Here is a 10,882-nt window from a genome sequence, read left to right on the forward strand (position 1 = left end):
TTATAGAGCAAAAAATAAAGTATTTGCTTCCCATATTGTCACCTTCAATAAGCAAAGTGGGGTTGCTTTGCTTTATAGAGCTGGTATTTTTTTCTAATGGCACAGCATTGATCTGCACAGCCTGACAAGTTTTAATGATCCAGTACTTTGTGATGTTGTCTGTTTATGTTATGATCAAAAAGAAGAAGAAAAACAAAAAACGATTTAAAAACAAAAGCTTGCTTGTAATGCACCTTTCTCTCTGATGGGACTCTAGGCGGCTTACATATAAAAATAAGAACCATTTAAAAGAATTATTTTTTAAAAAAGCATTTATGAATCTTCCTATGTCTCCACCCCTTTTCCTCTAGCAAAACTGCACAGAACTATAAAACTGTAGCACTCCAGATGCATGCTTGATGGTCGCCTTCTGCTCTCAGTGTGCCCAGTGTGTCCCTGGGGGGAGAGAACATTAATAGTGTTACTCAGTGCGTTTTGTTTTTTTAAAATAATGTTTAGGGGTACTCTCATTTTGACTCAAGAAAATCACCATTTTATAGTTCAAATCGGAGGGGGGGGGGAAATAAATACAGTAAATGGACAAAAGTACAAAGGTTCACAAAATGTTTAGGGGTATAGCATTCTTTTTTCTTTTCTCTCCCCCCGCCCCTTTCTCTGTGAAGAATTACTCCAGAGACACTAGACTTTTTGTGTTCTCCCTAAACTGAAAAGTTTGTAGCCTGGCTCTTAAAATATATCTACTCTGAAGTAGACTACTCTGAATTCAGTGGGGCTAAACTTCCTGCTCAGTATACTTCAGATTGTAGACTCAGTTCTCTCTCAGCTTTTCTTCCTGTTCCTGATAAAAGAACTTGCCCCTCACTGTAGAGTATTTATTTGACAGCTTAAAAACTATTGGCATTCAGTGTGCTGTTGGCCAGTGCAGAAATTGTTTGAAAAGGAGTGTCCTAACTGGAAAACTGTGAAGATGGTGGCATCTTCCAGGGATACTGTTGCACTGTTTAAAAGGTGCTTTAGGATTGCTACGATTCTTGAGTGCGTAGCTCAGGCAATGGCTTGATTCAGTGAACTGCACATACATTCTTAAGCCACAGCTTACATGGTCGAATGCAAGGCAAAACAGACACAAAGAATTTACAGCACACTTGTGGCACAGAAAATAAACTGCTTTTAACTGAAATGGATTCCAGTGTGGAGACAGAAGAGCACTGAGAAAGCAGGGTGGGGGTGCTTCAGTGTGATTGATTAGCAAATATAGAGCGTGCAGGGATCAAGATCTCTCCTCTCCCCCCCATCCCTTCCCCACCCATTCCTTCAGGGACTCAAGAGGAAACTATCACAGACAAGGGCATATTCTAGCCTGGTAAACGCACCTACGGGGTATACAGAGGTGGCCTGGTGAGAGTGTAGTGCAGCGAAAGTCCTAAAGGGCCAAATAGAGAGTCCTTGAGGGCCACACCCAACCCCTGGACTTGAGGTTGCCCACTATGGCTTGAGAACAAGTATGTGTGGCCATCATGGAGTTGCAGTGCTGAGGAGCATTTCTGCATAATAAATGCACACCCATTTTTTATCTGTTAAGGACAGCTCATCTTCACTCCGTTGCAGTGTTTGGTTCCTGAGGCCTATGGGCGGGACGCAGGTGAGATTGCTGGACCTAAGGTCAGCAGTTCGAATCTGCATGACGGGGTGGGCTACCGTTGCTCTGTCCCAGCTCTTGCCAACCTAGCAGTTCGAAAGCACACCAGTGCAAGTAGATAAATAGGAACCTCTGTGGTGAGAAGGTAAACAGTGTTTCTGTTACGGTGTTCCATTGCGCCAGAAGCAGTTTAGTCATGCTGGCCACATGACCTGGAAAGCTGTCTATGGACAAATGCCGGCTCCCTTGGCCTGAAGCGAGATGAGCACCGCACCCCATAGTTGCCTTTGACTGGACTGTCCAGGGGTCCTTTACCTTTTATCTTACAGTAGGCTTTAGTTTCCTTTTAAAATAATTGTAATCTACCACCACTTGTAACCCTGAGGCATTGTACAACTGGGGTGGAAAGCAAACCCAGAGTTATAGGACAGATTACCGGTATATTCCTGCAGGCTGTAAGTGAAAGGCAGAAGATCTAGCTGTTGGACAGCCAAGATCCCAGGAGCTGTAAATGAAGCCTCTTCTTTATGCCACCTGAGATCCTCCTCTCTCTCCTTGCAGATTCTGATTTGTCAAGGGTGGGGGGTGAGCAACAAGTTCCTCGGGCACATCTGTGTCACCATCAGAAGAGCTCACAAGGTGTCCTTCCCAATGAATGTAGACCAGCCTTAGGCCCAGTGGTGTTCTTTGCTCTAGCTCAAGAACTTCTTAGCTGCATTTCTTAAGGTTACAAAGCAAACACTAAGTTCTTTACCTATAACCTCCTCCTTCCTGAGTAGCTTTGTGTTTCTCTGTTCGGTGAGGAAGATGAGCAGCGCGTCTGGTGAGGCAGCCCAAACCTACAACTAGCAATGGCATTCCCTTCCAGAGATAGAAGGACAATAGCCAACCCTATCAATATATTTGGTGCTTGCGTGTCATTTTTACATCCCCCTACCAGGGTAGTGTTTTGATAAATATTCCCATCCTAATTTACATTAGGGTGTGTGCTGTGGAGGGAATGCTTTGTGCGTGCTTGTATTTTCTGCTTTGGAATAACTCCAAAGAGAACTCTTGCAGCTGCAGTTCCAGGGACGGTGTACCTTATTCACTGAGGTCTTGAGGAGGAGGGAGGGTTTTCGCGGGGGGATAAGCTTTACAGCCTGGGGGCTCTTGCCACTGCAGTTGCTTCAACAGTCGGAGCCGAAGAAAAAATTCCTGCACGTATGATGTGTGCAGCTGTGTTCTAGATGAAGAAGAAATTCAGGGATCGGTTAGGTGGGCAGGCAAGTGACCCCAAATGATGTTGATTGTATGCCTCTCGGTTGTTAAGCTTGAATGACTGGCACGCAATTATATGTTAACAGACCTGGTGCTTTGGACTGAGGCTTCAAATTCTAGATGAAGCAGAGGTGAGCAACTTCTTATTTCAGCTGGAAGCTCATATTCTCCAGAAGCAGTCAGACATGGGTCCCTGCCTGAATAGATTCAGAAGACCAGGAATTGCCTTAGTATCTGCTCTGTGCATGGCACCTGAATCTGTGTATGCAGTTCTCCATAAGCTCAGCTCTCCAAACAGCTGCCAACAAGTGACAATAGACTACAGATCACCCCTTTTAACTGCAGGGGAATGTGTCATGATGCCTTAAGGCAGAGGTAGCAGACCTTGGACCCTCCAGATATTGCTGGACTACCACCCTCATCATTCCTGACTCTTGGCCATACTGACTAGGACTGATGGGAGTTTGAGTCCAACATCACCTGGAGGGCCACAGGTTAGCTACCATAAGGGTTTAAGAGGCTATAAGCTAAATCCTCTGTCTGTGTCCTGTTAGCAGAAGAATACAGGAAATCTCAAATCCCAGAGTAACAAAATTCCTACTTTTGCAAGCAACACATCCAAATTTTACATTAGGATTAAATGATGCGCATCACAATGTTTTGTTTTTGGCGCACACTTGTTGCAGGTGGCATCTCTGCCAGTTTTCATGTTATTTCAGTGGTTTAGCAATGGACTGCACAATATCATTTAGATATAAATCAAGGGCTGTCCCATGGCGTAGGCAGGGGGGCAGCTGCTCCCCGATCAAGTAAAACAATAGAAATATTTAGCTAACTGACTGATCACATTGGTTCTGTCCCCAACAAAAGTCCCCTCCCCCCCAAAAAATACTGGCTACGCCCATAGGCTGTACCTGTATTAGGTGAGGATGTTCCCACCCTGTGATTACCAGTTTATATCAGTTTGGAGTCCCTTACTGAATTAGCAGAAACCAGTTTCAGCTTCCGCATTTTTCTGTAGCCCTGATAGCTAAAATTTTCCTTATCTTTCAGGGAATGGGCTTAACCAGTGAGCCTAAAGGACTGTTTTAATTCTGCAGGGCAGGCCCAGGATATTTTCCTGCCTGAGCCAAAGGACAAGATGGCATCTCCTTCCCATTCTATTTAGATAAGTTGACCAGGCAGGCACTTGAATTTTATCAACACTGGTGAAGGGGAAGCATCTTCCTCTGTACCTGAGGCTCCAAGCTGACTGAAGGGGTGCAAAGCAGGCCACAGTTCTGTCCCCCGATCCTAAGCTGCTTGAGGAACCTAATGTCCTTGTGCGTCTGATTCTGAGATGTGGCCACAATAGAAAAGGCACTTCCTGCTCTTACTTCCTCTCATGTGACTTAAACCACATATCTGCATTTGAATGTTGAGGCCTTCAGCTCTTTTTCCAGTGCCCTTTACTTCTTAAGGTTTCTTTCTCACCTAAGCTTTGTCAGTAGCAAAGAAACTGTAGCATGGGGCTTACCCTACGTGCGACTCCTTAATATTTCAAGGTGCATGCTTACTGTCATGGCATCAAATGTTAGCAGCATGAAAGAGAGAGATGGTTCTCTCTAGGATGTTTGTTCTCTGGCTTGAGAACCTGAGCAGAAATGTCTCTGAATCTGTACCTTAGACCTTACTTTAGAGTAAGGCCCTTTGCATTAGGGTCCCAGAACCAGTGCAGGTTGGTTTTCTCTCTTTCCAAATTAATTACTATGACACACACACATATGCATATCTACACCATTCAGTTATTCTGCTGTTAAAACCCCATGAGTAACTTTGATTTCCAACTCATATTTGGTTTGTGTTTAGGGGTAAGTTAAATTAGACAAGTGCTAGATTAAAGGCAAGAAAAAGAGCCTAGAATAACCAGGAATTCTGTCTGGTTTCTCCCTCAAGGATAACCTGGTGAAGATGGGGGTGTGGGGGGGGGGCTTTCCCTGGTTCTCAGTGGCTTCTGCATGCCAGATAGAGAAAGCTTAGGCTGCTCTTTCTTTTTCTTCTCTATGCCCCATGCAGGGTGCAAGGTGAGGAGAGCATATGATACCCAACATCTCCGTCTCTGAAACTAACTGATCTCCTCAGTATGCGCTATTCTGCATGCCTGAGCAGAAACTGTAACTTTTGACAATGTGTGTGAATCTGTTGCTTTGCTACTCGGCAGAGTTCAGGCGCACATGGCAAGCTGCTTTGATAGAGAGCTGGGTCCTTGTTTCTTTTCTTTAAAGGGCGAAAGCACTTCAATTTCTCTAAAATTTCAAATGCCTTGTGCGTTGTCACTCTAATAAATTACAAAAAGACCAAGACCACAGTTTCTGTGCAGTTCTGAGGACTTTTCTTAAAGCAAGATATGGATGTTGCATGTATTTATTTTTTACTTAGTTATCATTTCCCCCCTTTTTTTCAGATATATGTTGGGGAAAGGAGGAAAGCGGAAGTTTGATGAGCATGAAGATGGGCTGGAAGGCAAAGTGGTGTCTCCTAACGATGGTCCATCGAAGGTGTCTTACACCTTACAGCGCCAGACTATCTTCAACATTTCCCTTATGAAACTTTATAACCACAGGCCATTAACAGAGCCAAGCTTGCAAAAGACAGTTTTAATTAACAACATGTTGAGGCGAATCCAGGAGGAACTCAAACAGGAAGGCAGCTTAAGGCCTGTGTTCATCACCCCTTCACAGCCTCCAGACCCTCTTGGAGAAAACTTCCGGGAGGTTCAGCCTGCCTTTAGCCATCTGGCCTCCCCGCCAGTCCACCCCACTGACTCAGCAAGCACTACTACGCCACTGGAGTCTTGCCTCACCCCTGCCTCTCTGCTTGAGGATGACACTTTTTGCACTTCCCAGGCTATCCTACAAGATGGTCCTATAAAACTACCACCTCCAACTATCCAACCAGTAAAGGACAGTTTCTCCTCAGCCTTGGATGAAATTGAGGAGCTCTGTCCAACACCTACCTCCGCTGAGGCAGTAGCAGCTACAGCAACAGAAATGACGGCGTCTGATAACTCTAAAGAGAATTCCAGTGAATCCAGCATTCAGAAGTCCGAGGGAGTCCAGGAGAACAGAATAAATGAACCTAAACTAATGGACTCTTTACCTGGCAATTTTGAGATCACAACATCTACAGGTTTTCTTACAGACTTGACCTTGGATGATATTCTCTTTGCTGACATTGATACTTCTATGTATGATTTTGACCCTTGCACATCTACTACGGGGGCTGCCTCAAAAATGGCTCCTGTCTCTGCAGATGACCTCCTAAAAACTCTGGCTCCCTACAGCACCCAGCCAGTAACCCCCAATCAGCCTTTCAAAATGGACCTAACAGAACTGGATCATATAATGGAGGTGCTTGTTGGGTCTTAAAATATAGCAACTTTTTACAAAAAATGTTCCAGTATAAACACTTGGTAGTATTTTCACAACCTTCTCCCTTCTTACACATCTACGCAGACAGACACACACACACACACACACACACACACCACTTTGCATGCATCTTTGCTTGTCTTTTTCTAAAAAGGATCACACTAGTTTTTGCTTCAAGCAGAGTTGGAGTGCCTTCATCCATGTATGACCACTTTTAATGTATTTTTGAAAGTGGTTCCTCAAGGGAGACCTGAATCCTGATATGGGGGGATGCATATTGTAAACAATATTAATATGTTTGACAAAAAAATGAATTGTTAAAGCTAAGCACAAGGATTATGTTGGGGGAAAGCTGTAAATTGCATGTGCATATTTGTCTATTTTTTCTATAAGTTTTACTGCAAGAGGTGAAAATATTATTTAGATAATCGCTGTAACTTTTTGGCATTTTAGCCCTGTCTAGGTTGACATAGCAATTCAGCCTTTTTAGAGGTATTAACTATTCCTCTTTAAATGTTGCATTTACATGGCTCTTAAAAGAAAAATACCTGCTACCCAAATTTATTTTATATTTTTGTACAGATTCTGCAATTTATGATATTGGGGTCTTTTCTTAAAAAAAAAGGAAAAAACAAAATCAAAAAACAAAAAGCTGTTTATACTCACACACAAAAAAGGAAATAGCTATTTTGGTAGGATTTGCTCACCCAGTTCCTGCATACACCTTCTGATGTATAAGAACTGCTTGTAGTTTTATACAGACTTGTAGTGTTTTATATGTGTATAATGGTGCAAAGAGAAATTTGGATCAAATCATTCTAAAGTTGGCCTCCCCGAATCCAGACACACATGCTTGAAGGAAAAGGGCAAGGGCTCTTCCCTTTTAAAGTTTCACAAATATTTGCTCCCTACCGCGTACTACTGTGATTTTAACAAAAACCTTAGAGCCATGTCTATTCCAACACTGATGTCAAACAGTTGGCAGGAAATAGCTGTGAAACTTCATTCTGATTAAATTCCCTCTTCCTCCCTCCCTGCCCCACCCGAAAATGATCAAGAATGTTTTTTTTTAAATCATGAAATGAAGCATTTAAAAAAAAAAATACTAAAACCTTACTTCAACCACATTCTTAACAGAAAATTAAGCATCCTTAAGCTCATTTGCTTGGGAAAGGCCCATTATGTGAGCTGGTCATGGAGCAAAAATTTAGGATCCAAATTAATGGCCTTCTGTGTGCTTAACTCTCTGTTGGATTGCAGCCTTTGTATTTGCATCTAGTCTTAGAATGTCACGACTTAGTAAGTTGCAATTATTTTTAAATGGAACCATATTACAACAATGTGTCTAGCTTTTTTTCTAAAAAAAAATATATTATTTTTTGGCTGCATAAACTGGCTATGCTTACTTTGAAAGTAAGTTACATTGAAGTCAGTGAAGCTTTCTTCCATGGAAATGTGTTTTGGGGTCTTGGGAGGAGGAAATGGTGTAACGCGAATATACTGTATTCCTTTGAATTAGTCTTACCTTTCGCCTTTTCTTAGAACATGCTCACTGTGTTAACAAGTGCTGGGGAAAAAAGAAAGAAACTTCAGTATTACTGCAGTCAAATCATCTCTCTTCAGCAATGGGTGGACTCACTCAAATATCCACTGCTGTCAGAACTGGAGCCTGTCCCATGGCGAACTCTTGGTGTCTTCTCTAGGGTTGGTTTCTTGAACTGACTGTGTTACCTGTTTTATTTTGACTCGACAACTGCAGCTCTCTATGCATGTCTCCCTTCCAACTGCAGTCTTCTCATTACAGCTACCATTGCAATTCCCTCTGTTTTCATTTGTGATGTACATTTATTTTAACGAAAACTTGCAATGTTATCTATCATGCCTGTTGCTGAAATTGCTATGGCATATTAATTTTAAATGGTACTTAAATTGAGTGCAGGTTACAAACTATATTGTTGATATGCATATGGCTTCTTTAGGAATAACTTTTATATTTATTTAAGAATTTTTAAATTATGTTTTATGTAATTTGGCCATATTCAGTCAGTTCTGCTCACTTCTTGTCACGGATTTTAAAAATTGTGTCTTGTCTGCCTTTAAGAAGGCAGCTTTATGAAACTGGCACTTTAGAACAGGCCATCTCTATTTATTTAAAATGCATATAATGTATTATGTGGCATGCACACTCAGATCCTCATTCCCTTACCAACCAACTTGGCAAATAGAGAATTGCTTCTCTGAGCTAAATGCATCGATTAAATCCCAATTCAGCCATTAGTTTTTAATATTTTGAAAAGTGTCTGTCACTCAGTGTGAAATAAGTGAAGTTTAGAAAGAATACTTCTGCTTATCATCAGTGGTGTGTATGGCAGAGGGTGAGCCATTCAAAACTCCTAATGACAGGGTGTAATAACTCATCTAGATCCATGTATACAACTGGTGGTATATAAACCATAAATATAAATTAGCCGGTCACACCAAACCGTGTATTGGTGGAGTCTAGCCTTATCAATAACTCCAAAAAATTGACTAGCCCACGGCAGTTTCTACTGCCCATTGACCTATCCACATCTGCGCTAGAATTGTGCAGCACCAGAGTAGTCTGAAGATGAAAGAGCCAGCTCACTTCACAGTTATAGAACCTTCTCTCTGGGATTGAACTGTAGATGATGCTTCTGTGCCCCAGGCGACCGGCCAAGTTACTAGTTACAGCTTTGGGTGCAGGTATTGAAAACTGGAGAGTAATCACATGCATTACAGTCATGGCTCAGTAATTGCTAAACTTACTCCAAACATCTCTCTGCTGGTGCAATATTAAGTTCAGGCTAAAATCCATACAGTTGTAAGCATCGTTAAGAAGAACAGCAATGTAAAATAAGTGCTTTCACCCTTGTTAAAATCTGATTCTGCACTAACTTAGAAACAACTGTCCTCCTCTTTGGACTAGCTAAGAATTTAAACAAGTTCCATATGTTGGAACATCGTTTTTAGAGCAAAGCAGTAAGTTGTTTTTCAAAAACTGGCCCTTATACCCTGCACAGTGAATCCATTATAACTTTTGTAGCTGAAGTCTATCTTAGAACATAATTTGGAGCAAATGGGTGGCATATGTGACCAGGAAAAGTAACTTCTCTATAGTATTTTGTGTCCAAATGACCAAGTGTTCCTTATAATGCGTTGTAGCCCTCGAATATATGAACTGAAATAACGTCTGCTCCTGGATAGCCTTCTCCCCAGTGTGACTCACATTTCTTGAAGGGCCAACTTCTAACAGGCTATGATTTCTCTCCTCCCCGCCCCCGAAGGCATGAATACTAGGGGATTTTTATTTACACTCATGTGCAATGAAGTTACAAGAAGAGAGCAGAATTTAAAAGAGCTTTTTTGAATCTGAAGTAATTTTTTCCATTTTGTTTTCCATAAGTTATTTATTCCTTCTTATTTTTCCTTTTGTAAATATATTTATTTTATTGTGAAGCTAACAACATCTGGATTGTAACATGTACAGAATGTATGGTAGGAATGTATTCTCTGGTAGGAATGTAAATCCATACGAGAGGGGAATGAAAGTTAGGTTTGAAGAATAACTGGGTTCTATTCAGGATACATGTCATTCACAAGATTCTTCCCCCATTTCTCTACTCCTCCCTTTCTACTATGAGTAGATCTGGTTGGATAGAATTATGCAAAAGAAAAAAGAAAAAAATGGTTTATAGACTTAGTTATAAAAATTGAGCTGTTTTGTATTCTTGGTTACTTTTTAAAAGGGCCAGATGCTGTTTTCAGCAGCCCAGCATGGCCTTGGTTTCTCTGAGGCTTGGCCCCTTTAGAGACCTTAAGCAATTTATTCTCGCACTGGTACTTGAGTCGGACAGGTGTGTTAGGGCAGCATAGTCTGAGGCACCTGAGTATGCCTGTCGATCACTGTAAACATGCACACAAAGACCTGGCACCTAACTTGTTGTTGAGCAGGGCACTAGCATAGCGAGAGAGGAGGTTTCAGGCCAGCTTTCAAAGTGCACTGTTGAACTGGTCATTAGGATAAAACAGTCTGACCATGCAAGATGAAACCATGTACGTCTCCAATTATGATCCATTAAAATTAGGAGTTGATTGTGTGGGTTATACCTTTGCTAAAATGCCCCTCAAATATTTTTAAAGCGTTTTAGAAGTGTTAGGCAGTTTTTTCATTTTTCCTTTGGCCAGGAAGTTTAACTGGGTGGGGTGTACCAGCACAATCTATTAACAGAGCCGAGTGAGTTTGGCCTTGACTTTGCACCTAAAAGTTAGCAGTCCTTTCCCTCTGCTTTTTGGACTAATGTAGTACAAGCTGCTGCAAAAAGGCATGTTCAGACATTTTTGTTGCATTATTTACTTTTTAAAGGCTTTAAACATTTTAAACGCATGTGCAGTACAGTGGTACCTCGGGTTACATATGCTTCAGGTTACAGACTCTACTAACCCAGAAATAGTACTTCGGGTTAAGAACTTTGCTTCAGGATGAGAACAGAAATCGTGCTCCGGCGGTGCGGCAGCAGCAGGAGGCCCCATTAGCTAAAGTGGTGCTTCAAGT

General features: G+C 41.8%; 1 protein-coding gene across 4 annotated transcripts in view; it reads left to right on the forward strand.

Moving 5' to 3' along the window:
- Positions 1–10,553, forward strand: part of SERTAD2 (SERTA domain containing 2) — a 126,164-nt gene extending 115,611 nt beyond the window's left edge. For all 4 annotated transcript variants that reach the window (XM_081906509.1, XM_081906507.1, XM_081906508.1 and 1 more), the window contains 2 exons: positions 5,343–8,635; positions 8,667–10,553. In XM_081906509.1, the coding sequence (XP_081762635.1) occupies positions 5,347–6,306 (960 nt within the window). In that variant the 5' untranslated portion in view covers positions 5,343–5,346 and the 3' untranslated portion in view covers positions 6,307–8,635; positions 8,667–10,553. The remainder of the gene's footprint in view (positions 1–5,342; positions 8,636–8,666) is intronic.
- Positions 10,554–10,882: the final 329 nt, after the last annotated feature.

This window comes from Podarcis melisellensis (assembly GCF_964234715.1).
Source record: "Podarcis melisellensis genome assembly, chromosome: 3".
NCBI classification, from domain to species: Eukaryota; Metazoa; Chordata; class Lepidosauria; order Squamata; family Lacertidae; genus Podarcis; species Podarcis melisellensis.